Source organism: Chiloscyllium punctatum, chromosome 28 (assembly GCF_047496795.1).
Source record: "Chiloscyllium punctatum isolate Juve2018m chromosome 28, sChiPun1.3, whole genome shotgun sequence".
NCBI lineage: Eukaryota > Metazoa > Chordata > Chondrichthyes > Orectolobiformes > Hemiscylliidae > Chiloscyllium > Chiloscyllium punctatum.
This window is the reverse complement of record NC_092766.1, coordinates 11,600,820-11,615,736: the sequence shown is the minus strand read 5'-3', so window position 1 is coordinate 11,615,736 and position 14,917 is coordinate 11,600,820. Positions and strand designations below refer to the sequence as shown.

General features: G+C 52.8%; 1 protein-coding gene across 5 annotated transcripts in view; it reads left to right on the top strand.

Annotated features, from left to right (window-relative positions):
- LOC140454000 (RING finger protein 112-like) overlaps positions 1 to 14,917 on the top strand; it is a 54,487-nt gene that overhangs the window by 10,176 nt on the left and 29,394 nt on the right. For 3 of the 5 annotated variants that reach the window (XM_072548918.1, XM_072548920.1, XM_072548917.1), the window contains exons 3-4: positions 1,460 to 1,597; positions 12,509 to 12,613. In XM_072548918.1, coding sequence (XP_072405019.1) covers positions 1,460 to 1,597; positions 12,509 to 12,613 — 243 coding nt within the window. Of the gene's footprint in view, positions 152 to 1,459; positions 1,598 to 12,508; positions 12,614 to 14,917 lie in introns of all 5 variants that reach the window. The other 2 variants (XM_072548919.1, XM_072548921.1) reach the window with 2 other exon arrangements.

Here is a 14,917-nt window from a genome sequence, read left to right as displayed (position 1 = left end):
CCTGAACGGCTGTGCTCTTCTGGCACCACGCTAATCCAGAACCTGGTTTCCAGCATCTGCAGTCATTGCTTTTACCAAGATGCAAAGGGAAACTGATCAAGGAGATGTGGAGAGACCGTTTCCCCTGTGTCAGACGGTCTAGAACCAGACGGTAAATCTGTGGGAGTTGTCCACCACAGACAGGGCTCAGTCATTCCATACATTCAAGGCTGAGAGCGACAGATTTTTAATCCGGAAGGGAATCAGAGGTTACGGGGACAGTAGAGACGAGGATGTTCAGATCAGCCATGATCTCATTGAGGGGAGGCGCAGACTCAATGCGACTCTGATGTTTCTTTCAAATAGTTCTTAATGATAAAGTGTCAGACCCCGATTGTGGAGATGGGTAATTGTTCCAGCTGCCATGGTGTGATCCAAAACCTGACCCTAGGTCATCAGTTGTAACTGTGATGATCAAAAATGCATGTGTCCCTCCTCAGTGTCTCTCCCAAGATGTTGGAGAGTTGGAGAGAAATGCGAGGTGCTGCATTTTGGGAAAGCAAATCTTAACAGGACTTAGACACTTAATGGGAAGGTCCTGGGGAGTGTTGCTGAACAAAGAGACCTTGGAGTGCAGGTTCATAGCTCCTTGAAAGTGGAGACGCAGGTCGATAGGATAGTGAAGGCAGCGTTTGGTATGCTTTCCTTTATTGGTCAGAGTATTGAGTACAGGAGCTGGGAGGTCATGTTGCGGCTGTACGGGACATTGGTTAGGGGCCACTGTTGGAATATTGTGTGCAATTCTGGTCTCCTTCCTATCGGAAAGATGTTGGGAAACTTAAAAGGGTTCAGAAAAGATTTACAAGGATGTTGGAGGGTTGGAGGGTCTGAGCTACAGGGAGAGGCTGAACAGGCTGGGTCTGTTTTCCCTGGAGCGTCGGAGGCTGAGGGGTGACCTTATAGAGGTTTATAAAATCACGAGGGGGACATGGATAGGGTAAATAGACAAAGTCTTTTCCCCCCTGGGGTGGGGGAGTCCAGAACTAGAGGGGCAGAAGTTTAGGGTGAGAGGGGAAAGATATAAAAGGGACCTAAGGGGCAACTTTTTCCCCCAGAGGGTGGTACGTGTATGGAATGAGCTGCCAGAGGATGTGGTGGAGGCTGGGACAATGACAACATTTAAGAGGCATTTGGATGGGTATATGAATAGGAAGGATTTGGAGGGATATGGGCCGGGTGCTGGCAGGTGGGACTAGATTGGGTTGGGATATCTGGGTCAGCACAGACGGGTTGGGCCGAAGGGTCCATTTCCATGCTGTCCATCTTGATGACTCTATTAATCACATTGCGAACACCAAGATACTCTCTCCAGATGTCTGTCTTTACTCTGGCTTTCTGGTCTGTCGAGTAATGCTGTCACATCAGCAAGAGGTGGTCAGAAGATTAAACTTTTTGAAACTGCGATTGAATTCTCATTCAGGAATGCAACGACAAAGGGTGGATGGGAAAATCGAATGAAGTTCTGAAAGGATTCGAGTACAGGCCTGGAATACACACCATAACTAAAGGTGTTTTCATCTGGAGTGAACCGTTCCTGATAGACACAGAGCGTGGTAAGGTAGGTGAGAGCATATTGTCACACTGTGTTAACAGCAAGTGGATGGAAGTGGGTAACATCTACCAAACAGAGGAAACTCAGGCATTACAATGTGCTCAGATGTCCACTGTAGTTCAAGGGTCAGTGCTGAGGGAGCTCCTTACAGTCAGAGGGTCAGTGCTGAGGGGGTTTTACACAGTCAGAGGGTCAGTGCTGAGGGAGCTCCTCACAGTCAGAGTGTCAGTGCTGAGGGAGATTTACACAGTCAGAGGGTCAGTGCTGAGGGAGTTTTACCCAGTCAGAGGGTCAGTGCTGAAGGAGTTTTACCCAGTCAGAGGGTCAGTGCTGAGGGAGTTTTACACAGTCAGAGGGTCAGTGCTGAGGGAGATTTACACAGTCAGAGGGTCAGTGCTGAGGGAGTTTTACACAGTCAGAGGGTCAGTGCTGAGGGAGTTTTACACAGTCAGAGGGTCAGTGCTGAGGGAGCTCCTTACAGTCAGAGGGTCAGTGCTGAGGGGGTTTTACATAGTCAGAGGGTCAGTGCTGAGGGAGCTCCTCACAGTCAGAGTGTCAGTGCTGAGGGAGATTTACACAGTCAGAGGGTCAGTGCTGAGGGAGTTTTACCCAGTCAGAGGGTCAGTGCTGAAGGAGTTTTACCCAGTCAGAGGGTCAGTGCTGAGGAAGTTTTACACAGTCAGAGGGTCAGTGCTGAGGGAGTTTTACACAGTCAGAGGGTCAGTGCTGAAGGAGTTTTACCCAGTCAGAGGGTCAGTGCTGAGGGAGATTTACACAGTCAGAGGGTCAGTGCTGAGGGAGATTTACACAGTCAGAGGGTCAGTGCTGAGGGAGTTTTACACAGTCAGAGGGTCAGTGCTGAGGGAGCTCCTCACAGTCAGAGTGTCAGTGCTGAAGGAGTTTTACCCAGTCAGAGGGTCAGTGCTGAGGGAGTTTTACACAGTCAGAGGGTCAGTGCTGAGGGAGTTTTACACAGTCAGAGGGCCAGTGCTGAGGGAGCTCCTTACAGTCAGAGGGTCAGTGCTGAGGGAGTTTTACACAGTCAGAGAGTCAGTGCTGAGGGAGCTCCTCACAGTCAGAGTGTCAGTGCTGAAGGAGTTTTACCCAGTCAGAGGGTCAGTGCTGAGCGAGTTTTACACAGTCAGAGGGTCAGTGCTGAGGGAGCTCCTTACAGTCAGAGGGTCAGTGCTGAGGGAGTTTTACACAGTCAGAGGGTCAGTGCTGAGGGAGTTTTACCCAGTCACAGGGTCAGTGCTGAGGGAGATTTACACAGTCAGAGGGTCAGTGCTGAGGGAGTTTTACACAGTCAGAGGGTCAGTGCTGAGGGAGCTCCTCACAGTCAGAGTGTCAGTGCTGAAGGAGTTTTACCCAGTCAGAGGGTCAGTGCTGAGGGAGTTTTACACAGTCAGAGGGTCAGTGCTGAGGGAGTTTTACACAGTCAGAGGGTCAGTGCTGAGGGAGTTTTACACAGTCAGAGGGTCAGTGCTGAGGGAGCTCCTTACAGTCAGAGGGTCAGTGCTGAGGGGGTTTTACACAGTCAGAGGGTCAGTGCTGAGGGAGTTTTACACAGTCAGAGGGTCAGTGCTGAGGGAGCTCCTCACAGTCAGAGTGTCAGTGCTGAAGGAGTTTTACCCAGTCAGAGGGTCAGTGCTGAGCGAGTTTTACACAGTCAGAGGGTCAGTGCTGAGGGAGTTTTACACAGTCAGAGGGTCAGTGCTGAGGGAGCTCCTTACAGTCAGAGGGTCAGTGCTGAGGGGGTTTTACACTGTCAGAGGGTCAGTGCCGAGGGAGTTTTATACAGTCAGAGGGTCAGTGCTCAGGGAGATTTACACAGTCAGAGGGTCAGTGCTGAGGGAGTTTTACACAGTCAGAGGGTCAGTGCCGAGGGAGCTCCTTACAGTCAGAGGGTCAGTGCTGAGGGAGTTTTACACAGTCAGAGGGTCAGTGCTGAGGGAGTTTTACACAGTCAGAGGGTCAGTGCTGAGGGAGATTTACACAGTCAGAGGGTCAGTGCTGAGGGAGTTTTACACAGTCAGAGTGTCAGTGCTGAGGCAGTTTTACACAGTCAGAGTGTCAGTGCTGAGGCAGTTTTACACAGTCAGGGGGTCAGTGCTGAGGGAGTTTTACACAGTCAGAGTGTCAGTGCTGAGGCAGTTTTACACAGTCAGAGGGTCAGTGCTGAGGGAGTTTTACACAGTCAGAGGGTCAGTGCTGAGGGAGTTTTACACAGTCAGAGTGTCAGTGCTGAGGCAGTTTTACACAGTCAGAGGGTCAGTGCTGAGGGAGTTTTACACAGTCACAGGGTCAGTGCTGAGGGAGTTTTACACAGTCAGAGGGTCAGTGCTGAGGGTGATTTACACAGTCAGAGGGTAAGTGCTGAGGGAGTTTTACACCCTCAGAGGGTCAGTGCTGATGGAGTTTTACACAGTCAGAGGGTCAGTGCTGAGGGGGTTTTACACAGTCAGAGGGTCAGTGCCGAGGGAGTTTTACACAGTCAGAGGGTCAGTGCCGAGGGAGCTCCTTACAGTCAGAGGGTCAGTGCTGAGGGAGTTTTACACAGTCAGAGGGTCAGTGCTGAGGGAGATTTACACAGTCAGAGGGTCAGTGCTGAGGGAGTTTTACACAGTCAGAGGGTCAGTGCCGAGGGAGTTTTACACAGTCAGAGGGTCAGTGCCGAGGGGGTTTTACACAGTCAGAGGGTCAGTGCCGAGGGAGTTTTACACAGTCAGAGGGTCAGTGCCGAGGGAGCTCCTTACAGTCAGAGGGTCAGTGCTGAGGGAGTTTTACACAGTCAGAGGGTCAGTGCTGAGGGAGTTTTACACAGTCAGAGGGTCAGTGCTGAGGGAGTTTTACACAGTCAGAGGGTCAGTGCTGAGGGAGATTTACACAGTCAGAGGGTCAGTGCTGAGGGAGTTTTACACAGTCAGAGGGTCAGTGCTGAGGGAGTTTTGCGCAGTCAGAGGGTCATTGCTGAGCGAGTTTTACACAGTCAGAGGGTCAGTGCTGAGGGAGCTCCTCACAGTCAGAGGGTCAGTGCCGAGGGAGTTTTACACAGTCAGAGGGTCAGTGCTGAGGGAGTTTTACCCAGTCACAGGGTCAGTGCTGAGGGAGATTTACACAGTCAGAGGGTCAGTGCTGAGGGAGTTTTACACGGTCAGAGGGTCAGTGCTGAGGGAGCTCCTCACAGTCAGAGTGTCAGTGCTGAAGGAGTTTTACCCAGTCAGAGGGTCAGTGCTGAGGGAGATTTACACAGTCAGAGGGTCAGTGCTGAGGGAGTTTTACACAGTCAGAGGGTCAGTGCTGAGGGAGTTTTACACAGTCAGAGGGTCAGTGCTGAGGGAGTTTTACACAGTCAGAGGGTCAGTGCTGAAGGAGTTTTACCCAGTCAGAGGGTCAGTGCTGAGGGAGATTTACACAGTCAGAGGGTCAGTGCTGAGGGAGTTTTACACAGTCAGAGGGTCAGTGCTGAGGGAGCTCCTTACAGTCAGAGGGTCAGTGCTGAGGGAGTTTTACACAGTCAGAGAGTCAGTGCTGAGGGAGCTCCTCACAGTCAGAGGGTCAGTGCTGAGGGAGTTTTACCCAGTCAGAGGGTCAGTGCTGAGGGAGTTTTACACAGTCAGAGGGTCAGTGCTGAGGGAGCTCCTTACAGTCAGAGGGTCAGTGCTGAGGGAGTTTTACACAGTCAGAGGGTCAGTGCTGAGGGAGTTTTACCCAGTCACAGGGTCAGTGCTGAGGGAGATTTACACAGTCAGAGGGTCAGTGCTGAGGGAGTTTTACACAGTCAGAGGGTCAGTGCTGAGGGAGCTCCTCACAGTCAGAGTGTCAGTGCTGAAGGAGTTTTACCCAGTCAGAGGGTCAGTGCTGAGGGAGTTTTACACAGTCAGAGGGTCAGTGCTGAGGGAGTTTTACACAGTCAGAGGGTCAGTGCTGAGGGAGCTCCTTACAGTCAGAGGGTCAGTGCTGAGGGAGTTTTACACAGTCAGAGGGTCAGTGCTGAGGGAGCTCCTCACAGTCAGAGTGTCAGTGCTGAGGGAGTTTTACACAGTCAGAGGGTCAGTGCTGAGCGAGTTTTACACAGTCAGAGGGTCAGTGCTGAGGGAGTTTTACACAGTCAGAGGGTCAGTGCTGAGGGAGTTTTACACAGTCAGAGGGTCAGTGCTGAGGGAGCTCCTTACAGTCAGAGGGTCAGTGCTGAGGGAGTTTTACACAGTCAGAGGGTCAGTGCTGAGGGGGTTTTACACTGTCAGAGGGTCAGTGCCGAGGGAGTTTTACACAGTCAGAGGGATAGTGCTCAGGGAGATTTACACAGTCAGAGGGTCAGTGCTGAGGGAGTTTTACACAGTCAGAGGGTCAGTGCCGAGGGAGCTCCTTACAGTCAGAGGGTCAGTGCTGAGGGAGTTTTACACAGTCAGAGGGTCAGTGCTGAGGGAGTTTTACACAGTCAGAGGGTCAGTGCTGAGGGAGATTTACACAGTCAGAGGGTCAGTGCTGAGGGAGTTTTGCACAGTCAGAGGGCCAGTGCTGAGGAAGGTTTACACAGTCAGAGGGTCAGTGCTGAGGGGGTTTTACACAGTCAGAGGGTCAGTGCCGAGGGAGTTTTACACAGTCAGAGGGTCAGTGCCGAGGGAGCTCCTTACAGTCAGAGGGTCAGTGCTGAGGGAGTTTTACACAGTCAGAGGGTCAGTGCTGAGGGAGTTTTACACAGTCAGAGGGTCAGTGCTGAGGGAGTTTTACACAGTCAGAGGGTCAGTGCCGAGGGAGTTTTACACAGTCAGAGGGTCAGTGCTGAGGGGGTTTTACACAGTCAGAGGGTCAGTGCCGAGGGAGTTTTACACAGTCAGAGGGTCAGTGCCGAGGGAGCTCCTTACAGTCAGAGGGTCAGTGCTGAGGGAGTTTTACACAGTCAGAGGGTCAGTGCTGAGGGAGCTCCTTACAGTCAGAGGGTCAGTGCTGAGGGAGTTTTACACAGTCAGAGGGTCAGTGCCGAGGGAGTTTTACGCAGTCAGAGGGTCAGTGCCGAGGGAGCTCCTTACAGTCAGAGGGTCAGTGCTGAGGGAGTTTTACACAGTCAGAGGGTCAGTGCTGAGGGAGTTTTACACAGTCAGAGGGTCAGTGCTGAGGGAGATTTACACAGTCAGAGGGTCAGTGCTGAGGGAGTTTTACACAGTCAGAGGGTCAGTGCTGAGGGAGTTTTACACAGTCAGAGGGTCAGTGCTGAGGGAGTTTTGCGCAGTCAGAGGGTCATTGCTGAGGGAGTTTTACACAGTCAGAGGGTCAGTGCTGAGGGAGTTTTACACAGTCAGAGGGTCACTGCTGAGGCAGTTTTACACAGTCAGTGGGTCAGTGCTGAGGGAGCTCCTTACAGTCAGAGGGTCAGTGCTGAGGGAGTTTTACACAGTCAGAGGGTCAGTGCCGAGGGGGTTTTACACAGTCAGAGGGTCAGTGCTGAGGGAGCTCCTTACAGTCAGAGGGTCAGTGCTGAGGGAGTTTTACACAGTCAGAGGGTCAGTGCTGAGGGAGCTCCTTACAGTCAGAGGGTCAGTGCTGAGGGAGTTTTACACAGTCAGAGGGTCAGTGCTGAGGGAGTTTTACACAGTCAGAGGGTCAGGGCTGAGGGACTTTTACACAGTCAGAGGGTCAGTGCTGAGGGAGTTTTACCCAGTCAGAGGGTCAGTGCTGAGGGAGTTTTACACAGTCAGAGTGTCAGTGCTGAGGGAGCTTTACACAGTCAGAGGGTCAGTGCTGAGGGAGTTTTACACAGTCAGAGGGTCAGTGCTGAGGGAGTTTTACACAGTCAGAGGGTCAGTGCTGAGGGAGCTCCTTACAGTCAGAGGGTCAGTGCTGAAGGAGTGTTACACAGTCAGAGGGTCAGTGCCGAGGGGGTTTTACACAGTCAGAGGGTCAGTGCTGAGGGAGCTCCTCACAGTCAGAGGGTCAGTGCTGAGGGAGTTTTACACAGTCAGAGGGTCAGTGCTGAGGGAGCTCCTTACAGTCAGAGGGTCAGTGCTTAGGGAGTTTTACACAGTCAGAGGGTCAGTGCTGAGGCAGTTTTACACAGTCAGAGGGTCAGTGCTGAGAGAGTTTTACACAGTCAGAGGGTCACTGCTGAGGGGGTTTTACACAGTCAGAGGGTCAGTGCCGAGGGAGTTTTACACAGTCAGAGGGTCAGTGCTGAGGAAGTGTTACACAGTCAGAGGGTCAGTGCCGAGGGAGTTTTACACAGTCAGAGGGTCAGTGCTGAGGGAGTTTTACACAGTCAGAGGGTCAGTGCCAAGGGAGCTCCTTACAGTCAGAGGGTCAGGGCTGAGGGAGTTTTACACAGTCAGAGGGTCAGTGCTGAAGGAGTTTTACACAGTCAGAGGGTCAGTGCTGAGGGAGTTTTACACAGTCAGAGGGTCAGTGCTGAGGGAGCTCCTTACAGTCAGAGGGTCAGTGCTGAGGGAGTTTTACACAGTCAGAGGGTCAGTGCCGAGGGAGCTCCTTACAGTCAGAGGGTCAGGGCTGAGGGAGTTTTACACAGTCAGAGGGTCAGTGCTGAGGGAGTTTTACACAGTCAGAGGGTCAGTGCTGAGGGAGTTTTGCGCAGTCAGAGGGTCATTGCTGAGGGAGTTTTACACAGTCAGAGGGTCACTGCTGAGGCAGTTTTACACAGTCAGTGGGTCAGTGCTGAGGGAGCTCCTTACAGTCAGAGGGTCAGTGCCGAGGGGGTTTTACACAGTCAGAGGGTCAGTGCTGAGGGAGCTCCTTACAGTCAGAGGGTCAGTGCTGAGGGAGTTTTACACAGTCAGAGGGTCAGTGCTGAGGGAGTTTTACCCAGTCAGAGGGTCAGTGCTGAGGGAGTTTTACACAGTCAGAGTGTCAGTGCTGAGGGAGCTTTACACAGTCAGAGGGTCAGTGCTGAGGGAGTTTTACACAGTCAGAGGGTCAGTGCTGAGGGAGTTTTACACAGTCAGAGGGTCAGTGCTGAGGGAGCTCCTTACAGTCAGAGGGTCAGTGCTGAAGGAGTGTTACACAGTCAGAGGGTCAGTGCCGAGGGGGTTTTACACAGTCAGAGGGTCAGTGCTGAGGGAGCTCCTCACAGTCAGAGGGTCAGTGCTGAGGGAGCTCCTTACAGTCAGAGGGTCAGTGCCGAGGGGGTTTTACACAGTCAGAGGGTCAGTGCCGAGGGAGTTTTACACAGTCAGAGGGTCAGTGCTGAGGGAGCTCCTCACAGTCAGAGGGTCAGTGCTGAGGGAGTTTTACACAGTCAGAGGGTCAGTGCTGAGAGAGCTCCTTACAGTCAGAGGGTCAGTGCTGAGGGAGTTTTACACAGTCAGAGGGTCAGTGCTCAGGCAGTTTTACACAGTCAGAGGGTCAGTGCTGAGGGAGTTTTACACAGTCAGAGGGTCACTGCTGAGGGGGTTTTACACAGTCAGAGGGTCAGTGCCGAGGGAGTTTTACACAGTCAGAGGGTCAGTGCTGAGGAAGTGTTACACAGTCAGAGGGTCAGTGCCGAGGGAGTTTTACACAGTCAGAGGGTCAGTGCTGAGGGAGTTTTACACAGTCAGAGGGTCAGTGCTAAGGGAGTTTTACACAGTCAGAGGGTCAGTGCCAAGGGAGCTCCTTACAGTCAGAGGGTCAGGGCTGAGGGAGTTTTACACAGTCAGAGGGTCAGTGCTGAAGGAGTTTTACACAGTCAGAGGGTCAGTGCTGAGGGAGTTTTACACAGTCAGAGGGTCAGTGCTGAGGGAGCTCCTTACAGTCAGAGGGTCAGTGCTGAGGGAGTTTTACACAGTCAGAGGGTCAGTGCCGAGGGAGCTCCTTACAGTCAGAGGGTCAGGGCTGAGGGAGTTTTACACAGTCAGAGGGTCAGTGCTGAGGGAGTTTTACACAGTCAGAGGGTCAGTGCTGAGGGAGTTTTACACAGTCAGAGGGTCAGTGCTGAGGGAGCTCCTCACAGTCAGAAGGTCAGTGCTGAGGGAGTTTTACACAGTCAGAGGGTCAGTGCTGAGGGAGTTTTACACAGTCAGAGGGTCAGTGCCGAGGGAGTTTTACACAGTCAGAGGGTCAGTGCTGAGGGAGCTCCTTACAGTCAGAGGGTCAGTGCTGAGGGAGTTTTACACAGTCAGAGGGTCAGTGCTGAGGGAGTGTTACACAGTCAGAGGGTCATTGCCGAGGGAGTTTTACACAGTCAGAGGGTCAGTGCTGAGGGAGTTTTACACAGTCAGAGGGTCAGTGCTGAGGGAGTTTTACTCAGTCAGAGGGTCAGTGGTGAGGGAGCTCCTTACAGTCAGAGGGTCAGGGCTGAGGGAATTTTACACAGTCAGAGGGTCAGTGCTGAGGGAGTTTTACACAGTCAGAGGGTCAGTGCTGAGGGAGCTCCTTACAGTCAGAGGGTCAGTGCTGAGGGAGTTTTACACAGTCAGAGGGTCAGTGCTGAGGGAGCTCCTTACAGTCAGAGGGTCAGTGCTGAGGGAGTTTTACACAGTCAGAGGGTCAGTGCTGAGGGAGCTCCTCACAGTCAGAGGGTCAGTGCCGAGGGAGTTTTATACAGTCAGAGGGTCAGTGCTGAGGGAGTTTTACACAGTCAGAGGGTCAGTGCTGAGGGAGTTTTACACAGTCAGAGGGTCAGTACTGAGGGAGCTCCTTACAGTCAGAGGGTCAGTGCTGAGGGAGTTTTACACAGTCAGAGGGTCAGTGCCGAGGGAGTTTTACACAGTCAGAGGGTCAGTGCCGAGGGAGTTTTACACAGTCAGAGGGTCAGTGCTGAGGGAGCTCCTTACAGTCAGAGGGTCAGTGCTGAGGGAGTTTTACACAGTCAGAGGGTCAGTGCCGAGGGAGTTTTACACAGTCAGAGGGACAGTGCCGAGGGAGCTCCTTACAGTCAGAGGGTCAGGGCTGAGGGAGTTTTACACAGTCAGAGGGTCAGTGCTGAGGGAGTTTTACACAGTCAGAGGGTCAGTGCTGAGGGAGTTTTACACAGTCAGAGGGTCAGTGCCGAGAGAGCTCCTTACAGTCAGAGGGTCAGTGCTGAGGGAGTTTTACACAGTCAGAGGGTCAGTGCTGAGGGAGTTTTACACAGTCAGAGGGTCAGTGCCGAGGGAGTTTTACACAGTCAGAGGGTCAGCGCCGAGGGAGTTTTACACAGTCAGAGGGTCAGTGCTGAGGGAATTTTGCACAGTCAGAGGGTCAGTGCTGAGGGAATTTTGCACAGTCAGAGGGTCAGTGCCGAGGGAGTTTTGCACAGTCAGAGGGTCAGTGCTGAGGGAGTTTTACACAGTCAGAGGGTCAGCGCCGAGGGAGTTTTACACAGTCAGAGGGTCAGTGCCGAGGGAGTTTTGCACAGTCAGAGGGTCAGTGCTGAGGGAGTTTTACACAGTCAGAGGGTCATTGCCGAGGGAGCTTTACACAGTCAGAGGGTCAGTGCCGAGGGAGTTTTACACAGTCAGAGGGTCAGTGCCGAGGGAGTTTTACACAGTCAGAGAGTCATTGCCGAGGGAGCTTTACACAGTCAGAGGGTCAGTGCTGAGGGAATTTTGCACAGTCAGAGGGTCAGTGCTGAGGGAGCCCCGCACTGAGGGAGGGTCAGTGTTGAGGGAGCCCCGCACTGTGGGAGGGTCAGTGCTGAGGGAGCCCCGCACTGTGGGAGGGTCAGCACTGAGGGAACCCCCACACTGTGGGAGGGTCAGTGCTGAGGGAGCCCCGCACTGTGGGAGGGTCAGTGCTGAGGGAGCCCCACACTGTGGGCGGGTCAGTGCCGAGGGAGCCCCGCACTGAGGGAGGGTCAGTGCTGAGGGAGCCCCGCACTGTGGGAGGGTCAGTGCTGAGGGAGCCCCACACTGTGGGAGGGTCAGGGCTAAGGGACCCCGCACTGTGGGAGGGTCAGCGCTGAGGGAGCCCCGCACTGTGGGAGGGTCAGTGCTGAGGGACCCCCGCACTGTGGGAGGGTCAGTGCTGAGGGAGCCCCGCACTGTGGGAGGGTCAGTGCTGAGGGAGCCCGACACTGTGGTGGGGTCAGTGCTGAGGGAGCCCCACACTGTGGTGGGGTCAGCGCTGAGGGAGCACCACACTGTGGGAGGGTCAGTGCTGAGGGAGCCCCACACTGTGGGAGGGTCAGTGCTGAGGGAGCCCCACACTGTGGTGGGGTCAGCGCTGAGGGAGCCCCACACTGTGGGAGGGTCAGTGCTGAGGGAGCCCCGCACTGTGGGAGGGTCAGGTCTGAGGGAGTCCCGCAGTGTGGGAGGGTCAGTGCTGAGGGACCCCCGCACTGTGGGAGGGTCAGTGCTGAGGGAGCCCCGCACTGTGGGAGGGTCAGTGCTGAGGGAGCCCGACACTGTGGTGGGGTCAGTGCTGAGGGAGCCCCACACTGTGGTGGGGTCAGCGCTGAGGGAGCCCCACACTGTGGGAGGGTCAGTGCTGAGGGAGCCCCACACTGTGGGAGGGTCAGTGCTGAGGGAGCCCCACACTGTGGTGGGGTCAGCGCTGAGGGAGCCCCACACTGTGGGAGGGTCAGTGCTGAGGGAGCCCCGCACTGTGGGAGGGTCAGGTCTGAGGGAGTCCCGCAGTGTGGGAGGGTCAGTGCTGAGGGAGCTGCATGATCTCAGAGGAGCCTTGACAAAATTCTGACATTCTGCCCTGAGCAGGTCTTCCCTCCCTCACACATGCTCACTCTGAAATCCACTTATAGAAATAACCTGTGAATTTCCGTCAATGTATAAAAACCTGTCTGTGTCGTTGATTTGCAGAACTCTCTCTAAAAATATAAAGCAGTGGTTTTCTGAAGAAAGTTTCAGAGGAGTTTCCCCTTTTCTATCGTGTATATGTAAGGATGGGTGAAAGGGAGACTCTTTTCCCTGACCGAGACAGAAAGGTGACGATGTGGAATCAGCCATACAATGCTGCGAACCAGTATCAAGCCGGGCTGCACTTGTTTTCCAGATGGCTGTATTTCTGGTGGACACAGAAGGATGTGATGGTCATGAACGAAGTAAAGGCCTAAGTGTTCAACTGTCAGCACTCAGTATGTTGCTGAGTTCATACATGGTAAGTCAACTGTGGTACATCCGAAACCAACAGATAGAGGTAGGCACAGAGAGGGGCAGCCGACCATGATCCACTCATGTATAACAGCAGACAGTGTGGCACCCGGGGTGTGTTATAACAGACAGTGTGGCACTCGGGGTGTGTTATAACAGACAGTGTGACACCCGGGGTGTGTTATAACAGACAGTGTGACACTCGGGGTGTGTTATAACAGTCAGTGTGACACTCGGGGTGTGTTATAACAGACAGTGTGATACTCGGGGTGTGTTATAACAGACAGTGTGACACTCAGGGTGTGTTATAACAGACAGTGTGACACTCGGGGTGTGTTATAACAGTTAGTGTGACACTCGGGGTGTGTTATAACAGTTAGTGTGACACTCGGGGTGTGTTATAACAGACAGTGTGACACCCGGGGTGTGTTAGAACAGACAGTGTGACACTCGGGGTGTGTTATAACAGACAGTGTGACACTCGGGGTGTGTTGTAACAGACAGTGTGACACTCGTGGTGTGTTATAACAGACAGTGTGACACTCGAGGTGTATTATAACAGTCAGTGTGACACTCGGGGTGTGTTGTAACAGACAGTGTGACACTCGGGGTGTGTTATAACAGACAGTGTGACACTCGGGGTGTGTTATAACAGACAGTGTGACACTCGGGGTGTGTTGTAACACACAGTGTGACACTCGAGGTGTATTATAACAGTCCGTGTGACACTCGGGGTGTGGTATAACAGTCAGTGTGACACTCGGGGTGTGTTGTAACAGTCAGTGTTACAATCGGGGTGTGTAATAACAGACAGTGTGACACTCGTGGTGTGTAATAACAGACAGCGTGACACTCGGGGTGTATTGTAACAGTCAGTGTGACACTCGGGGTGTGTTATAACAGACAGTATGACACTCGTGGTGTGTAATAACAGACAGTGAGACACTCGGGGTGTATTGTAACAGACAGTGTGACACTCGGGGTGTGTTATAACAGTCAGTGTGACACTCGGGGTGTGTTGTAACAGTCAGTGTGACACTCGGGGTGTGTTATAACAGTCAGTGTTACAATCGGGGTGTGTTGTAACAGACAGTGTGACACTCGTGGTGTGTAATAACAGACAGCGTGACACTCGGGGTGTATTGTAACACACAGTGTGACACTCGAGGTGTATTATAACAGTCAGTGTGACACTCGGGGTGTATTGTAACACACAGTGTGACACTCGAGGTTTATTATAACAGTCAGTGTGACACTCGGGGTGTGTTATAACAGACAGTGTGACACTCGGGGTGTGTTATAACAGACAGTGTGACACTCGGGGTGTGTTGTAACAGACAGTGTGACACTCGTGGTGTGTTATAACAGACAGTGTGACACTCGAGGTGTATTATAACAGTCAGTGTGACACTCGGGGTGTGTTGTAACAGACAGTGTGACACTCGGGGTGTGTTATAACAGACAGTGTGACACTCGGGGTGTGTTGTAACACACAGTGTGACACTCGAGGTGTATTATAACAGTCAGTGTGACACTCGGGGTGTGGTATAACAGTCTGTGTGACACTCGGGGTGTGTTGTAACAGTCAGTGTTACATTCGGGGTGTGTAATAACAGACAGTGTGACACTCGGGGTGTGTTGTAACAGACAGTGTGACACTCGTGGTGTGTAATAACAGACAGCGTGACACTCGGGGTGTATTGTAACACACAGTGTGACACTCGAGGTGTATTATAACAGTCAGTGTGACACTCGGGGTGTATTGTAACACACAGTGTGACACTCGAGGTTTATTATAACAGTCAGTGTGACACTCGGGGTGTGTTATAACAGTCAGTGTGACACTCGGGGTGTATTGTAACACAGTGTGACACTCGAGGTGTGTTATAACAGTCAGTGTGACACTCGGGGTGTGTTGTAACAGACAGTGTGACACTCGTGGTGTGTAATAACAGACAGTGTGACACTCGGGGTGTGTTATAACAGTCAGTGTGACACTCGGGGTGTGTTGTAACAGACAGTATGACACTCGTGGTGTGTAATAACAGACAGTGTGACACTCGGGGTGTGTTGTAACAGACAGTGTGACACTCGTGGTGTGTAATAACAGACAGTGTGACACTCGGGGTGTGTTATAACAGACAGTGTGACACTCGGGGTGTATTGTAACACACAGTGTGACACTCGGGGTGTGTTGTAACACACAGTGTGACACTCGGGGTGTGTTGTAACACACAGTGTGACACTCGAGGTGTGTTATAACAGTCAGTGTGACACTCGGGGTGTGTTATAACAGACAGTGTGACACTCG